Below are 19,430 nucleotides of genomic sequence, written 5' to 3'. Positions count from 1 at the left end.
TTATACACTGCCTATACTGTTACTGTATCTAATTTCATTGTGTAATACTGTTGAGGAAATCCTGACCAAATCCTTTAGTCCTCCTCCTTCTGGATGGGCCCCTTCTGGTTCAGGGCCCCAAAGCTGCAGCTTCCCCTGCTTCCCCTATAGCTACGGCCCTGGTCTGCATTAATCTGCAGGTGACGGTGATACAGCTCCACAGATTGTTTAGAAAGATGCAGATAGAAGCAATCTGTGGCCTCAGTCTTTTATCCAGACTCTGTCATTGTGCCACTATGTGGCCTCCTCATGCTGCCATCTCTACACCAAGTCACCTTGCCACTCATTTTTATCACCATGCTGCTGCTGATGCTGCTTAAAAGGGCTTAAAGTGATCACCAGGCCCACAAACTAATTAAGGTTTTACGCACAAAACCAAAGTAAAAAATCAATTTTATAGGAAAAATTTATGGTAAACATTCTTTCCTGTATATTTATTTGTATATAAAGTGCAAGTCCTGCCAAAAATTACAATGAAGAGGCATTCCAATACAACCTCATTCACATTGAGTTGCAGACCTGCAGGTGAGCTGAACCATTAAAAGATTTTAGGTGCGGGCCTGCTGGTGAGCTGAGGTGGAACCGACAAACCCAACTTGAATTTGATGGCTGCATTATTCTGCAGGTGACGGTGATACAGCTCCACAGATTGTTACCATCTGCATCTTCTAAGCAATCTGTGGCCTTAGTCTTTTATCCAGACTCAGTTATTGTGCCACTATGTGGCCTCCTCATGCTGCCATCTCCACACCATGTCACCTTGCCACTCATTTGTTATCACCATGCTGCTGCTGATGCAGCTTAAAAGGGCATAAAGTGATCACCAGGCCCACAAACTAATTAAGGTTTTACGCACAAAACCAAAGTAAAAAAAACGATTTTATAGGAAAAATTGATTGAAAACATTCTTTCCTGTATATTTACAATGAAGAGGCATTCCGATACAACCTGTATATCACATAAAGGAGGGCCTCATTCACATTGAGTTGCAGGCCTGCAGGTGATCTGACACTGTAAAAGATTTGAGTTGCGGGCCTGCAGGTCAGCTTACCCTGTAAAACATTATATGCGATGGCCTGCTGCTGAGCTGACCCTCTAAAACATTATGGGCGAGGGCCTGCTGCTGAGCTGACCCTCTAAAACATTAGGGGCGAGGGCCTGCCGGTGAGCTGATGCTCTTAAAAATGATATGTGAGGGCCTGCTGGTGAGCTGACTCTCTAAAACATTAGGGCAGGGTCTGCTGGTAAGCTGACCCTGTAAAACATTATATGCAATGGCCTGCTGCTGAGCTTACCCTATAAAACATTATGGGCGAGGGCCTACTGCTGAGCTGACCCTCTAAAACATTAGTGGCGAAGGCCTGCTGGTGAGCTGACACTCTAAAACATTAGGGGCGAGTGCCTGCTGCTAAGCTGACCCTCTAAAACATTAGGCACGAGGGCCTGCTGCAGAACTGACCCTCTAAAACATTAGGGGCGAGAGCCTGCTGCTGAGCTGACGCTCTAAAACATTATATGCGGGGGCCTGCTGCTGAGCTGACCCTCTAAAACATTAGGGGCGAGGGCCTGCTGCTAAGCTGCCCCTCTAAAACCTTAGGGGCAAGAACCTGCTGCTGAACTGACCCTCTAAAACCTTAGGGGCGAGGACCTGCTGCTGAACTGACCCTCTAAAACATTAGGGGTGAGGGCCTGCTGCTGAACTGACCCTCTAAAACATTATATGCGAGGGCCTGCTGGTGAGCTGACGCTCTAAAACATTAGGGGCAAGGGCCTGCTGCTGAGCTGACCCTTTAAAACATTAGGGGTGAGGGCCTGCTGTTGAACTGACCCTGTAAAACATTAGGGGCAAGGGCCTGCTGCTGAGCTGACCTTCTAAAACATTAGGGGCGAGGGTCTGCTGGTGAGCTGACCCTATAAAAAATGTGAGTTGAGGGCCTGCAGTTGAGCTGACCCTATTAAAACTATTAGAGTGGAGGGAATATAGACAATCTGGATGAGGAGGAGGAGAAAACAAGATTCAAACATATACTCTTTTTTTTGTGGTGGAAAAGGTGCATGGGAATACACTACAGTAGATTGAGTACATTATAAATGATATATTGAAATTGCCTTTATGTTCATCATCAGCTCAGCTCTTCTCTGGTGGAGTTGAGAAGTCAGGGGCAATCCAGGCCTTGTTCATTTTTATCTGAGTCAACCTGTCAGCATTGCCAGTGGACAAGCAGATACGCTTATCTGTTATAATGCCAACAGCAGCACTAAATACACGCTCAGACAAAACGCTGGAGGCAGGTCAGGCCAGCACCTCCAAGGCGTAGAGTGCAAGTTTGTGCCATGTGTCCAGCTTGGACACCCAGTAGTTTTAAGGAACTAAGGGATCATTTAGGACGCTGACATGGTCTGCTATGTATTCCTTCACCATCTTCCCAAACTTTTCCCTCCTTGTACCACTAGGCCGTGCTTCAGGGCGAGGTTGCTGGTGGGGTGTCAAAAAAAAGTGTCCAATGCCTTGGAGAGTGTTGCCCTGCCTTTGTTGGAACTGCTGTGTGTTCCCCTTGTCTCCCTTCCTCGGTTGCCTAAGGAAGTACGAACTCTGCCACCAGCATTGTCAGATGGAAAATTTTGGAGCAATTTTCCAACAAGGATTTTCTGGTATTGCACCATTTTGCTTGTCCTCTCCACCAGAGGAATGAGAGATGAGAAGTTCTCTTTGTAGCGGGGTTCGAGAAGGGTGAACACCCAGTAACCTGTGTTATCTAAAATGTGTATAACGCAAGGGATCGCTGGAAAGTAAGCATAGAGTCAGCGATGTGTGCCAGAGTACCAACAGGCAAGACGTTGATGTCGAAATCAGGATGACTCTCCATCTCCTCCTCCTCTTCTGCCCATCCACGCCAAACAGATGGAATTAAAGTTCCGTGGGTACTACCCTCTGTAGCAGAGGCAACTGTCTCCAGCTCCTCCCCCTCCTCCTCTTCATGGTCCAATTCACGCTGAGAAGACAAACTAAGGGTGGGCTGGCTATCACAATAAATGGTGGTCTTAGCAGGAAGGGCCGTTAAGGCCTCCCGGTATACTGCTCAAAAATGCAAACAAAAGAACTGAAGGGGCAGTAGACTAAATAAAACTTTACTTTTAATACATCAGGAGATAAAAAAGCCCCTACTAGACAAACAACGATTAAGACGTGCCCGGTGGGTATAAGCACCGAACAAAAAATGCCACTGGTAAAACAGGCAGGGGGGGGTGTGTTGATAGACGGGCGGCGGAAAGGTAAACACAGACCACTAGCCCTAGTACCTCCCTGCTTGACCTGTGACACCCTATAAGTATCCGAGTGACGGGGTCCAAAAAACCCCGCAAGGGGTGGCCCAGACAGGAACTCTGTTCCTAGATACAATTCCCTGGTAAAGCCCTATTAGAGCAGTGCCAGAAAAAATAGGTGGAGTTCCCACTTTGGGATACTGAAGGGTACAAGTGAACACAATACAATAAAGAAAAAGGGGTATGACACCACCTGAATGTAAGAGATCAGAGTGAGTGCATACCTATATAGTCCCGACGCGTTTCTTCAGTTTAGAGCCCCAAGATTCTTCAGGGGACACGGGGCTGCGTGTTCATATAAGTCAGACCTTGACTACGCTTCGTTTGCGGCTGCGGTCAAGAGTGGCTGTTAGCGCACTGTGTGGCAAGACCCAGTGTGGTGGTGTCTGCTGCAGTTGTGACCGGCTATCACCCTGTGTAATGTCCACCCCATTTCCTCATCTGCCACATTCAGAGCATCCTCCTTAATTGTGAGCAGCGATCATTTGAGTAGACACAGCAGTGGGATGGTTATGCTGATAATAGTGTCATTGCCACTAACCATCTAAAACCTCACAGAGGACTGACATCAATGCCCACTCCTCGCTTGTGAATAGTGGCAATTGACTCGAAAGGCGACGACCATGTTGCAGCTGGTATTCCACAACTGCCCTCTGCTGCTCACAAAGCCTGGCCAACATGTGTAATGTAGAGTTCCAGCACGTGCTCACGTCACACAACAGTCGGTAAGCTGGAAGCCGCAAGCACTGCTGCAGCATTGACAGACCGGCTGAAGCGGTGGACGACTTGTGGAAATGGGCACACACCCGGCCTTCACTAGTAGCTCTGGCAAATTGGGGTAGGCTTTGATAAACTGGTGAACCACTAAGTTTAAGAGGTGGGCTAGGCATGGGATGTGTGTCAGGTTGGCGAGCTCCAAAGGCACCACCAATTTACGGCCACTGTCAGACACAACCATGCCTGGTTGTAGGTTGAGGGGAGAGAGCCACAGCTCGGTTTGGTCCCTTATACCCTGCCACAGCTCTGCAGCAGTGTGCTGTTTGTCCCCTAAACAGATCAACTTCAGCACGGCCTGTTGGCGCTTACCCACAGAAGTGCTACACTGCTTCCAGCTAGTGACTGATGGCTGACTGCTGCTGGAAGTGGAAGTGGAGGAGGAGGTGGCAGAGGAGGAGAAGTAGGGGATGGAGCCAGTAAGATAGCTGCTGGCGGAGACCCTGATGGACGTAGGGCCCCCAATCCAGCGTCCCTGGCGACCAGCACTTGTCCATGTGTCCGTGGTTAAGTGGACCTTCCCAGTCACTGCATTGGTCAGGGTACAGGTGATGTTCTGGGACACATGCTGGTGTAAGGCGGGCACGGCACACAGTGAAAAATAGTGGCAGCTGGGGACTGCGTACTGAGGGACGGCCGCCAACATCAGGCTGCGGAAGGCCTCAGTGTCCATAAGCCTAAATTGCAAAATTTCAACGGCCAGTAATTTCGAAAGTTGCGCATTTAGTGCTATGGCCTGTGGGTGGGTGGTTATTTGCACTTGTGTTCAAATGACTGTGTTATGGACATTTGAATGCTGCGCTGGGTCAGGGAAGTGGATGTTGTTGCTGATGGTTCATGCAAAGGTGCAGGTGCAGGTGCAGGGCGAGGGGCATCCGTGCCTGTGCCTGTGCCTTTGTCAGGGGATTGGACAGCAGTGCTTAACACAGAGGAAGAGGAGGCAGTGGTTTAACCCGCAGACCCAGATTGTGGACCCAGGTGTTCGGCCCACTTGTTAGGGTGCTTGAATGCCATGTGGTGGATCATGCTGGTGGTGGTGTTCACGCCCCGTGTCATTTTGGTACGGCACAGGTTGCAAACTACCACTCTTTTGTCGTCTGCACTTTCCTCAAAAAAGCGCAATACTGCAGAACATCTACCCCTTGCCAAGGTAGATTTACGCATGGGGGTGCTTGGTGTAATGGTTATGGGCCTGTTTGGGGTGGGCCGACTTCTCCCTTTTCCAACCCCACTGCCTCTTCCAGCCTGTTGGGGATCCCTCCCCCTCGGTACTGCTGTCCTTGCTCGGCTTTTCATCTTCCCATGTTGGGTCAGTGACCTCATTGTCAACCACCTCCTCTTCCACTTCCTGACTCTGCTCATCCTCCTGACTTGACCTAACCACAACCTCAGTGATTGGTAACTGTGTGTCATCATCATCCACCTTGTGAATGAATGATTGCCGTTCGCCACCATCATCTTCTTGAGACTGTGAAGGCTCAAGAGGTTGAGAATCAGGGCACAATATCTCAGGTCCCTCTTAGAGCGTGCTGGGCGCGAGGGCCAAATGTCATAGTGGCGCTGGATAGAGCTCCTCGGAATATCCGAGTGTGGGATCACTCGTTTGGCAAGCCCCTCCATGGTGGGAGGAAGGATGATCACAGAGAGCATTTGGTTGACCAGACTCTTTGCTACAGAGACTGGACTTGGTGGAAGAGAGGGTGGTGCTTAACTGACTGGAAGCATTATCTTAAGCAATCCAACCGACCAACTGTTCGCACTGGTCCGACTTAGAAAGTGTTGTCCTGCGCTGCCCAGCTAAGTTTGACATGAAGCTGGGTACGGTGGATGTTTTTGTTTTCTTCTTGTGCACTGGCAGCAGGCACAGTTTCATTGCGCCCATGGCCACAGCCTCTGCGTGCACCATCAGCATCACGCCCACTTCCCCGTCTCTTAGTGCTTGCCTTCATCATATTAATGGTTTTGTCACTAGATGTGGTGCAGATTGTTTTACAGTCCGCTAAAGACACAGTTTTCTGATGAAGGACAGTATAATTCACAGAAACACACAGAATATAGACACTAGATTGGGCCCAGATTTTTGTAATTTGCCCTAAAGAAACAGTTTTTGGATGCAGGACAGTATATGTCACAGAAACACACAGAATATGGACACTAGATTAGGCCCAGATTTTTGGAATTTGCAAAAAAAAACTCAGTTTTTGGATGCAGGATAGTATATGTCACAGAAACATACATAATATAGACACTGGATTAGGCCCAGATTATTGGAATTTGAACTAAAGAAACAGTTTTCGGATGCAGGACAGTACATGTCACAGAAACACAAAGAATATGGACACTAGATTAGGCCCAGATTTTTGGAATTTGCCCTAAAAAAGTTTTGGGATGCTGCACAGTATATGTAACAGAAACACACACTAAATTAGGCCCAGATTTTGGAATTTGCAAAACAAACTCAGTTTTTGGATGCAGGACAGTATATGTCACAGAAACACACAGAATATGGACACTAGATTAGGCCCAGATCTTTTGAATTTGCAAAACAAACTCAGTTTTTGGATGCAGGACAGTATATGCCACAGAAACACACAGAATATGGACACTAGATTAGGCCCAGATTTTTGGAATTTGCCCAAAAGAAACAGTTTTCGGATGCAGGACAGTATGTGTCACAGAAACACACAGAATATGGACACTAGATTAGGCCCAGATTTTAGTAATTTGCAAAACAAACTCAGTTTTTGGATGCAGAACAGTATATGCCAAGAAACACACAGAATATGGACACTAGATTAGGCCCAGATTTTTGGAATTTGCCCTAAAGAAATAGTTTTTGGATGCAGAACAGTATATGTCACAGAAACACACAGAATATGGACACTAGAATAGGCCCAGATTATTGGAATTTGACCTAAAGAAACAGTTTTCAGATGCAGGACAGTATATGTCACATAAACACACAGAATATGGACACTAGATTAGGCCCAGATTTTTGGAATTTGCAAAACAAACTCAGTTTTTGGATGCAGGACAGTATCTGTCACAGAAACACAGAATATAGACACTAGATTAGGCCCAGATTTTTCTAATTTGCCCTAAAGAAACAGTTTTTCGGATGCAGGACAGTATATGTCACAGAAACACGCAGAATATGGACACTAGATTAGGCCCAGATTTTTGGAATTTGCAAAACAAACTCCGTTTTTGGATGCAGAACAGTATATGCCACAGAAACACACAGAATATGGACACTAGATTAGGCCCAGATTTTTGGATGCAGAACAGTATATGTCACAGAAGCATACATAATATAGACACTGGATTAGGCCCAGATTATTGGAATTTGAACTAAAGAAACAGTTTTCGGATGCAGGACAGTACATGTCACAGAAACACAAAGAATATGGACACTTGATTAGGCCCAGATTTTGGGAATTTGCCCTAAAAAAACTGTTTGGATGCAGGACAGTATATGTCACAGAAACACACAGAATATGTACACTAGATTAGGTCCAGATTTTTGGAATTTGCAAAACAAACTCAGTTTTCGGATGTAGGACAGTATATGTCACAGAAACACACAGTATATGGACACTAGATTAGGCCCAGAATTTTGGAATTTGCAAAACAAACTCAGTTTTTGGATGCAGAACAGTATATGCCACAGAAACACACAGAATATGGACACTATTTTTGGCCCAGATTATTGGAATCTGCGGTACAGGCACTGTTTTCTGATGTAGTTTATATTTATATTTTTGTTTTCTGTATTATAATTTCTCCCCTATATCTGGGCCTGACAACCACACAATGCGCAGATCACACAATTCACGGATTACACCGTTGACAGCAAAAATGTGGATAGATTATGGGAGAAAAATTGTTTTCTGTATTTAAGTTTTTTTCCCTATATCTCGGCCTGACAACCACACAATGTATTGAAGCGCAGATCACACAATTAAAGGATTGCATTATTGACAGCAAAAATGTGGATTATGGGAAAAAAAAATGTATATTATTTTCACTAATATTTTTCTTATATCTGCCCCTTGACACACAGAAGGTATTGCTGCACAGATTTCATAAGTCACTGCAGACACCTTCTATATAGCAAAATTTCGAAAAGTATAAAAAAATTATAATAATTCAAGTACAACTTTGCACTATTAAATTGCTGCCGCCACACATAATAGTCTTTTGGGGCTTTTAAAAATGTTTTAAATTGAATAAATTGTGATCACAAACTCCCTACACTATCTGTCCCTTCCTAAGAGCAGCTCTCTCATTGACTCTCAATGAGCCGAACCCGCGTCATCGGGTGCTATATAGCACCCGATGACGCGTTCCGGCTAGCCAATCACTGTAATCCAGCAGCCAACGTGGCTACTGGCATTACAGTGATGGCAGTACTTACCTGCGCGTTTATTGGCTGCTTAGCAGCCGCGAAACGTGCGGGGAGAAGACTCGAGCATGGCGTTCGAGCAGATGTGGTACTCGGCCGAGTACCGCCATATGCCGAGCATAGCGATGCTCGAGCCAGTGTGCCACTGGGTGATGCAGCGGTTGCTGCGGCAGGCTGGACCTCCACATCGGAGCCCCGGTTCTCCCAGGCCACTTTATGGTGACGCTTAATATGTTGATGCACCTGACGCACCTGATTTCAGGCAGTCAAGGCTCCACCACCTCAGTCAAAGGGAGCTGTCTGCCCTTCCCATCATCTGCTGGTCCTGATGCTCCTGCTCCTCCTCTTTGTCAGTCATTCCGTCAGCAATCGATCAACGAAACAATTGCCAAGAGACAACAGTATGCATGCTCTCATCCAACGCCACAGAAGCTGAATGTGCTCCTGGCCAAGTTTCTGGTGCTGCAGTCCCTGCCTGTCCAAGTGGTGGACTCTGCACCTTACAGAGAACTGATGGCTTGTGCCGAGCCAAGGTGGAGAGTCCCAAGCCATCATTTCTTTGACAAAAAGGCAGTACCAGCCCTGCACACGTATGTAGGTGGGCCAGTCCTTGAGCTTGTCGGTATCTGCTAAAGTGCAAGGCAGTGCCGATGTGTGGAGCTGTAACTACGGTGAGGGACAATACATGTCCTTTACGGCCCCTGGGTGAATGTGGTTCAGCACAGCCACACCAGCAACTTGGCCAGGTGACTTCCGCCTCTACGTTCTCACGTCGTTGGTCCAGCGACAATGTCCGCCCCTGCCTCCTAATCCTCCACCGTGTCCTCAGCCTGCACTGCAGGGACAATTCACAGTGCCCCTCCAGCATACCACATGTGCAGGGCATGGCGGTGTCATGCTATTCCACACCTCGTTTGCCTGGGCAAACGGAGTCTCACAGGGGAGAAACTGCTCCGTGTCCTTCATCAAGAAATTGAATCCTGGCTTTCTCCGCAACAAATAAAAAATCTGAACCATGGTGACGACAAGGGGAAGAACATGGTGTCGGCACTGCGTCAAGGAGGGCTGTGCCATGCACCCTGCATGACACACGTGGTCAATCTGGTTGTCAAGCGGTTCCTGAAGTCTTCCACCCATCTCCAAGACATCCTATATGCTGCTCCATCTCTCCCGCTGAACTCAACTTCCTCTCTTGTGGGCACCCATGTGACGTCCATAGACACATCATCATCGTCCCCTTCACCACCACTGACATCAGAGATCTCGGAGTAGGTAGCAACAGTGGGGACCACCCTATTTGGGCTGATCTGGGTACTGTCATCAGACTGCTCGGTGGCGACCGTTGATACCTCCTCTTCCTGATCCTATGCCAAGAATGGCTGTACATCGGTAAGGTCTTGTAATGAATGGGAAAATAATTCCTCTGACTATGGTGGTGGTGTCTTTGGGGGTGGACACAGCAGAGAGTGAAGAGGGTGCAGATAGCGAGGATGAGGAGGGTGAAGAAGCGGAAGGCTGAGTGAGCCACTCAACCAAGTCTGGTGCCTCCTTTGACGTAATCACACGCATCTTCTGCAACTTCCCACTTAGGCTCCGGCCTGGTGCACCTGCCCGACCCCTAGCACCCCTGGGGAATGGCCTGCCTCTTCCTCTGCCTGTCATTTTCAAAATGACCCTGTGACAAAATTCCCTATAGAAGAGGAGTATTTGTGAAAGAAGGTATATCACACTGCTGCTTCAATCACTTTTTTTTTGGAGGGGGGGGGGGGGCACTTGGTATATCACACCAGTAGAAATGATTTGTTCCAAAGTCGTTTGTCACTATCTGTAGTTGAGGTAATGCAGCTAAACTGCAAACAAATGCTGCACTACCAAAATGCACTAAATAGAAAGTATATAATAGTTATATAACACCACTGCCTCGATCAGTTTTTTTTTGGGGGGGCAACTGGTATATCACACCAGTAGAAATTATTTGTTCCAATGTCGTTTGTCACTATCTGTAGCGGAGGTAACGCAGCAAAACCACAAACAAATGCTGCACTACCTAAATGCACTATATAGAAACTATATTATTGGTATATAACACCCCTGCCTCAATCAGTTTTTGTCACGGTAGGTAAGATAAGGGAAGGAAACAGAACACCAGTAGAAATGATTTGTTCCAAAGTCGTTTGTCACTATCTGTTGTTGAGGTAATGCAGATAAACTGCAAACAAATGCTGCACTACCAAAATGCACAAAATAGAAAGTATATAATAGTTATATAACACCACTGCCTCAATCAGTTTTTTTTGGGGGGGCAACTGGTATATCACACCAGTAGAAATTATTTGTTCCAATGTCGTTTGTCACTATCTGTAGCGGAGGTAACGCAGCAAAACCACAAACAAATGCTGCACTACCTAAATGCACTATATAGAAACTATATTATTGGTATATAACACCCCTGCCTCAATCAGTTTTTGTCACGGTAGGTAAGATAAGGGAAGGAAACAGAACACGGCAAAGCAAACAACAACTGACTAGGCCCCAAATGCTAGAGAACAAAAAGGTCACCTCCTAGCAATCCCTAAAACACTTTGCCTAAGCTGCTTTGCCCATATGCAAATCTCGATGGTAGATATGCACATGTCCATGTACCTAAGACTATAACACACTGAACCAAACCCCTCAGCTGTAGGGAAGAGGGAAAAAGACACCCGAAGGAGCTAGTGACACCCTAGAGGCCTAGTAAAAACAGACACAGAAGGAAAAAGGGAAAAGGACTAATCTAGAGATGTGTTTGTTGGAGCAGACTATCCACCAAACTTGCAGAGCTCACACGAGGCAGAACTATAACCCGCAAAGGCTATAGGGAGAGGGAGGAATAAATAGCCTCACCAATTACCTAAAGAACACCACCTGGGAGGAGGTGGGATTCTGTTCAAACCCACAACAAAACAAACTCTCAGATCGAGTCATGTGCAGCAACTCTGACAGATCTCCTCAGAACACCCAAAGGGCAGGGCGTGACAGTTTTTTTGGGGGGCAACTGGTATATCACACCAGTAGTAGAAATTAATTGTTCCAATAGCTTTTGGCACTCTGTGTAGCTGCAGTATCGCAGCAGAACCGCACACAACTGCTGCACAATACAAATGCACTATAATATACTTTCTATATTAGAAAGTATATTATAAGTATATTACACCCCTCAGTAAGTCACACCTATCATTAGCACACCTAAATCAGTCCTAAAAAGGACTATTGTGGCCCTATTAGCTAGCGTTTGGTGTCCCTAACAGTCTGTCCCTGCTCCACACAGCAACCTTTCTCTACACTGGCAAAAGACTGAATATAAAATGGTGGCCAGATCAGGTTTATTTTTAAGGTAGGGGGTATGTCCATGTGCTGAAACATCTCAATTGTACCACCTGATGGATGTGTCACGGGTCAAAGTTCTTCACAATGTAAAAGAATATGGCGCCGGCGGACATCGCCATATGTTCGCCCGTTCGACGAACCACGAACGAGCAAAGTTCGCCGCAAAACGACTGCCGGGCGAACCGCAAGGCCGTCTCTAATGGTGGTTTCATTTCTTCCTGTTGGTGTAGTTCATTTGTGTCTTCACAAATAGTTTTTAGCCTTCCTCAGGGCTTTCCATCTGGCAGATGGCTAAAAAGCAGGGTGAAACTAGTGCAAAGTGCTTTAATCCCTTCATGGGACCTGTTGCATGTGTGCATGACAGCTGAAGGCATCTGAGTAAAATTATGCTTTTATATATGCAAATGATCCTCTTGGAGCAACAGGCGTGTTGTTGTTACACCTAGAGGCTCTGCTCTCTCTGCAGAGTCCTCTGTACTTTGATTGACAGGGTCAGTAATAATTTTTCTCAGCAATGCATGCAAAAATGAACAAGGGAACAACGTAGATGCCTTCAGCTGTCAAGCGCACATGCAACCAGTCGGCCAGTTTCATAGGTACAAATGTGCTGACAGATTCCCCTTAACCGCCTCCGGACCGCCTAACACAGGATGGCGTTCTGGAGGCGGCTGTCTCAGGCAGAGTCACGCATTGGCACGTCATCTCGCGAGACGCGAGATTTCCTGTGAACGTGCGCACACAGGCGCGCGCGTTCACAGGATCGTCCGGTAAGCGAGTGGATCTACAGCCTGCCAGTGGCGATCGTTCGCTGGCAGGCTGTAGATGCGATTTTTTTTAACTCCTAACAGGTATATTAGGCACTGTTTTGATAACAGCGTCTAATATACCTACTACCTGGTCCTCTAGTGGTCCCTTTTGCTTCGATCGACCACCAGAGGACACAGGCAGCTCTGTAATAAGTAGCACCAAGCACCACACTACACTACACCCCCCCCCGTCACTTATTAACCCCTGATCACCCCATATAGACTCCCTGGTCACCCCCCTGTCATTGATCACCCCCCTGTAAGGCTTCATTCAGACGTCCATATGTGTTTTGCGGATCTGATCCATGGATCCGCAAAACACATACGGACCTCTGAATGGAGCCTTACAGGGGGGTGATCAATGACAGGGGGGTGATCAGGGAGTCTATATGCTGTCATTGATCACCCCCTGTAAGGCTCCATTCAGACGTCCGTATCCGTGGATCCGCAAAACACGGACACTGCGGATCCGCAAAACACATACGGACGTCTGAATGGAGCCTTACAGGGGAAGTGATCAATGATAGGGTGGTGATCACCCCCCTGTCATTGATCACCCCCCTGTAAGGCTCCATTCAGAAATTTTTTGGGCACAAGTTTACGGAAATTGATTTTTTTAGTTTTTTTTGTTTTTCCTACAAAGTCTCATATTCCACTATCTTGTGTCAAAAAATAAAATCTCACATGAACTCACCATACCCCTTACGGAATCCAAATGCATAAATTTTTTTAGACATTTATATTCCAGACTTCTTATCACGCTTTAGGGCCCCTAAAATGCCAGGGCAGTATAAATAGCCCACATGTGATCCCATTTCAGAAAGAAGACACCCCAAGGTATTCGCTGAGGGGCATATTGAGTCCATGAAAGATTGAACTTTTTGTCCCAAGTTAGCGGAAAGGGAGACTTTGTGAGAAAAAAAAAGAAAAAAATTTCCGCTAACTTGTGCCCAAAAAAAATCTATGATTTTACCATGCCCCTCATTGAATACCTTGGGATGTCTTCTTTCCAAAATGGGATCACATGTGGGGTATTTATACTGCCCTGGCATTTTAGGGGCTCTAAAGCGTGAGAAGAAGTCTGGAATCCAATTGTCTAAAAATGCTCTCCTAAAAGGAATTTGGGCCCCTTTGCGCATCTAGGCTGCAAAAAAGTGTCACACATGCGGTATCGCCGTACTCAGGAAAAGTAGGGCAATGTGTTTTTTTTTTGTTTTGTTTTTCATTACATATACCCATGCTGGGTGAGAGAAATATCTCTCTATAATGACAACTTTGTATAAAAAGATGGGAAAAGGTGACTTTTAGAGAGATATTTCTCTCACCCAGCATGGGTATATGTAAAAATACACCCCAAAACACATTGCCCTACTTCTTCTGAGTACGGCGATACCACATGTGTGACACTTTTTTGCAGCCTAGGTGGGCAAAGGGGCCCACATTCCAAAGAGCACCTTTAGGATTTCACAAGGCATTTTTTACACATTGAATTTCAAACTACTTCTCAGGCATTAGGGCCCCTAAAATGCCAGGGCAGTATAACTACCCCACAAATGACCCTATTTTGGAAAGAAGACACCTCAAGGTATTTCGTGATGGGCATAGTGAGTTCATGGAAGTTTTTATTTTTTGTCACAAGTTAATATAAGACTTTGTAAGGAAAAAAATAAAAATAATATAAATCATCATTTTCCACTAACTTGTGACAAAAAATAAAAAGTTCTATGAACTCACTATGCCCATCAACGAATACCTTAGGGTGTCTACTTTCTGAAATGGGGTCATTTGTGGGGTTTTTCTACTGTCTGGGCATTGTAGAACCTCAGGAAACATGACAGGTGCTCAAAAGTCAGAGCTGCTTCAAAAAGCGGAAATTCACATTTTTGTACCTTAGTTTGTAAACGCTATAACTTTTACCCAAACATTTTTTATTATCAAAGACATGTAGAACAATAAATTTTGAGAAAAATGTATATATTGATGTCGTTTTTTTTTTAAAAAAAATACAACTGAAAGTGAAAAATTTCATTTTTTGGGAAAAATTTCGGTAAATTTTGATTAATAACAAAAAAAGTAAAAATGTCAGCAGCAATGAAATACCACCAAAATAAAGCTCTATTAGTGAGAAGAAAAGGAGGTAAAATTCATTCGGGTGGTAAGTTGCATGACCGAGCAATAAACGGTGAAAATAGTGTAGTGCAGAATTGTAAAAAGTGGTCTAATCATTAAGGGTGTTTAAGCTAGGGGAGCTGAGGTGGTTAAACATTGCACCTACTCAGAAACTGAGCATTGCACACACCTGATCTTTTTTTTTTTTTTTTTTTTACAGAGCATACACCCAGAGGCAATTTCTGGACATTTAACCCCTCAGGTGCCATGGTCAAATTGGACCACAGCATCTGAGTAATCTTTCTCTGAAAATCAAAAGGCTCCCCTGCGCCAAAATTGAGGGAGCCGTTAGATTGTTATGGCAGCCTTAGGCCTTCTGAAGGATCTGAGGCGTGCCACATCTCTGTTCCTATGGAGCCCTGCCTGTGGCAGATAGCAACACAGTGAATAATCTCCCATAGGCTGTAATGTTAAATCACATGATCAGATGATAGCATGTTAGTGTCTCCTAGGGGGACATAAAATATGTTTAAAAAAGTTTTTTTTTTTTAATTCAGCCCTTTTCCCAATATTAAAAATAAAAAATAAAGCACATTGGTATTAGGCTACTTTCACACTTGCGTTCAGAGCGGATCCGTCTGAGACGGATCCGCTCATATAATGCAGACGATGGATCCGTTCAGAACGGATCCATCTGCATTATATTGTAAAAAAAAAATCTAAGTGTGAAAGTAGCTTCAGACGGATCCGTCCAGACTTTACATTCAAAGTCAATGGGGGACGGATCAGTTTGAAAATTGAGCCATATAGTGTCAAATTCAAACAGATCCGTCCCCATTGACTTCCATTGTAAGTCTGGACGGATCTGTTTGCCTCCGCACGGCCAGGCGGATACCCGAACGCTGCAAGCAGCGTTCAGGTGTCCGCCTGCTGAGCGGAGCGGAGGCCAAACGCTGCCAGACTGATGCATTCTGAGCGGATCCGCATCCACTCAGAATTCATTAGGGCTGGACGGATGCGTTCGGGGCCGCTTGTGAGAGCCTTTAAACGGAACTCACAAGCGGAGCCCTGAACGCTAGTGTGAAAGTAGCCTTAGCCGTGTCCCAAAATGCCTAAACTATTATCAAGGGCTTTGATACTACTGGGGGTGCTCTTGGGGAGCATTATCACTACAGAATGTACTATAGGTGTAGGTGGCACCATTACTATAGCAGTCTGAGAGAACTGGGAGGAGGGGGACTATCTGTATGTAAGTATCATTTCTGCACAGTAATTGGGCGCATTGGAGAAACAGCGGATACAGTATTGAGGGTAGCAGCAGGATGACAATGTTGTCAAGATGAGGAAAGAAAATGTCTACATCAGCGGAGACATCACTGGATGTAAGAGATATGTGGTGCTGTATTAGGGCTCATGCACACGACCGTAAATATTTTGCGGTCCGAAAAAAAGGGATCTGCAAAAAATGCAGATGACGTTCGTGTGCATTCCTTATTTTGCGGAATGGAACAGCTGGCCCCTAATAGAACAGTACTATCCTAGTCCGTAATACAGATAATAATAGGACATGCTCTAGTTTTTTGCGGAACGGAAATAGGGACATACGGAAACGGAATGCACACGGAGTAACTTCTTTTTTTGCGGACCCATTAAAGTGAATGGTTCTGCATACGGTCCACAAAAAAACGGAACGGACACAGAGGCCTGTGTGCATGAGGCCTTACCCTGTATATTTTCTAGCTCTGTATGTAATGTTTTCCAAGTATGTCTTTAACAGTAGGACTGGAGGGAAGAAGTTAGGTTGAGAATGGGGGGTCCTGTTCCAATTTGTGTCTCAGGCAGTAGAAAGGCCAGGTGCACCCCTTTCTCTGCCAGAGGAGATGGTGATGGTGAACTCACCAAAACAGTTTAAAAGAGTTCTTGATGTGTTTATGGAGGGTGATAATATTGCAGGTTATGGTTATTAGATTTCTGGAGAAGGGTCATTGATCCAGGGAGTTATTCTGATTGCCCGATTGGTGTCAGGAAGGAATTCTTTCCCATAAAATGAGGAAAATTGGGTTCTACTTCACGTTTTTTTTTTGCCTTGCTCTTGATCAACTTGTAGGATAACAGGCTGAACTGAATGGGCATATGAGCCTTACAAACTATGCTACTATGTCACTGCATTGCGTCTGCTGGAGTATGGTTTAAAATGAGGCCCCAGCCATAATAGATGACAGACACCCACAGTAATCAGACACAGTAATAATTTTTACGTTGTACTGGCAGAATTCTAAAAAGGAAGACATCACACCACCAAAAAGAACATTACACCCTGGACAGTTGGGCACAATACTAAGATACGTAGAATGGAAACATATGGAGTAATTTATCAAACTAGTCTAAAGTAGAACTTTAGACTGCATCGTCAAAAATAAAAGGTGGAATTTGATTGGTTGCTATGGGCAACTAAGCCAGTTCTACTTTACCCCAGTTTTATAAATGATCCCAATAACCTATATAACGGCATCAACTAAATGAAACTAGAAATCTAAACAATAAATTGTTCTTTCCCCGCCGCCTCCAAATGTTTGCTATTGGACATTACAGGTAGGAGATACAGGAGAGCATTAAAACCACCAGCATGTTAAGGCAGTTATTATGTCATATCAGAGGTCACTACAAGGAGGAGGTATAAGAGGAGAGGACTTCTACTCCCAGCATATCCCTGGCTCCTACACTGAATCCATGCTTCACCACGTTCTTCTCCACACAAGTTCAGCCCCCTCATGTTATATGACATCATCACAGGTCCATAGTTGCCAACGGTACCAAATTTGGAGCGACGGTCCCCAATTTTCAAAGACAGTCCCAGCAAATTCGTCCTGGGCTGAAAATTGGTGGGGCTAATACAAACATCGCCCATAAGTGGGTGTTCCCAGGGGGGTGAGGCTTAGATGCAACGATTTTACCAACTGAAACTTGATAAGTATGTGGTCATCACCATTTGTCCTTTCCACTGCTTAGATCTGCCCCCTCCTGCACTGATCACGTGACAGTTGCCGCCCACAACCATGGTGCTTGGTTTTATGGTCTTTTAAATGTTTTAAGCACCTTTCACACAAGCGATTTCTATGCATTGGACTTGCAGAGTGAGTATGCGGCAACTCCCGTCCTGACCTTGCAGCACTGATGGGGTCTCATAGCATTATATTGATTTATGATGCTATGTAACTCTTACAGTTATGGAATGTATTGGATAACACTGAAAGCATGTCACACTGAGTCCAATGCGTGGAACTGGCTCGTCTGAAAGGAGCATTAGGCTGTGATGAGTAGTATTATTAGTTTGAATTAAAGGGGCTCTTTTTTTTTTTATAAAAAAGGTAGGTAACAATAATAATAAAAAATTATACTCACCATCCCGAAACCCCTTCATCCCAATGCCACTCCTCCTCACCTCCCCACTTCTGCGGTCATGATGTAAAATTTTGGCTACAACTGTCGCATGTGGTATACAGGCACATCATTGCTACACTCCAGAGGACAGAGTGCATCATTGCAATGGAGGGGCTTTCGGATGGAGAGCATAATTTTAATTTCATTGAAATTATTTTAACATTCTCCCTGCCTTTCTTTAAAAAAAAAAAACATTCATAAATATATTGAGCACATTTACAAAGAGAAGTGTCTTGTTCCCCTTGTGCTGCCAGAGGATTAGCCTAATTTAGGATGAGGCGTGTGCCTTGTGCGTCAAAACTGAAGCTAATCTATTCTGTGGTAGTCCGTGCTGCCATCGTTGTTCGCAAACAAATACAACTGTTTCCAGATGTACATGTTAGTAAATTTGCCAGGGCTAGAATTCCAGCCCCAACATGGCTCCGAAAATGTTTGTGTTCCCCCGTTCTGCCCAACTGTTGAAAACTTTTCGATACCAGCCAGTCAAAAAGGGGACTTGCAACTATTTTTACAACTAAAATAGTTGCAGGTCCTTTTATGAAAGACCCTCATTATTTATATAGTGGCATTTGTATTTTTTATTATATGCTTTGGATACTATAGGAATTTGTGCTATATTTGGTGACATTTAGTAATAGCTATTCTTTCTGAGACAGTATTGTTTCTTGTTTCCTTTTTCATGCCTAACAAGTAACCAAAATGCAATAATGCTATTAATTATTGTTTCACGCAAAAACATACCTTAAATTCTTGAACCAGTAAATAAAGCAAGGTAAAGTCAATAGGGTTAGCCATAACAGTAAGTTCAAGACTGAAACGTGCATCTTTATGGTTTCAGAAGCTGTGTTTAAATCAGAAGTATGAAGTGGAACATCTAGTGCTTCTTTCTGTGGACTAAGGATTGATTCAACAACATTTTCTGCTGTATTAGAACTCTCCTTAATTCGGGAAATTGTGGGTTTGCTGGCAGACATATGACTTGTAGCCTGCAAAAAAAAAGCATACCATATCTTAATCAAATGATGTTATTTTCCTTTCCAAAGTCAAAGCAGCATAATTCATTTGCCATACAAGAATCTTTTACTAGTATCCTTTTGGTCCACATGCTGCTGCATTTAGTGGTTGGCTAACATGCTCAGTAGCTTCCCTGCCCAATTCATCTCCTC

General features: G+C 44.9%; 1 protein-coding gene across 1 annotated transcript in view; it reads right to left on the bottom strand.

Moving 5' to 3' along the window:
• LOC122944578 (GPI inositol-deacylase-like) overlaps nt 1–19,430 on the bottom strand; it is a 682,600-nt gene that overhangs the window by 15,182 nt on the left and 647,988 nt on the right. The window contains exon 14 of the mRNA XM_044303000.1: nt 19,006–19,250. Coding sequence (XP_044158935.1) covers nt 19,006–19,250 — 245 coding nt within the window. The remainder of the gene's footprint in view (nt 1–19,005; nt 19,251–19,430) is intronic.

This window comes from Bufo gargarizans, chromosome 8 (genome assembly GCF_014858855.1).
Source record: "Bufo gargarizans isolate SCDJY-AF-19 chromosome 8, ASM1485885v1, whole genome shotgun sequence".
NCBI classification, from domain to species: Eukaryota; Metazoa; Chordata; class Amphibia; order Anura; family Bufonidae; genus Bufo; species Bufo gargarizans.
The sequence above is the reverse complement of the archived record's forward strand: the minus strand, read 5'-3'. Positions and strand labels throughout refer to the sequence as shown.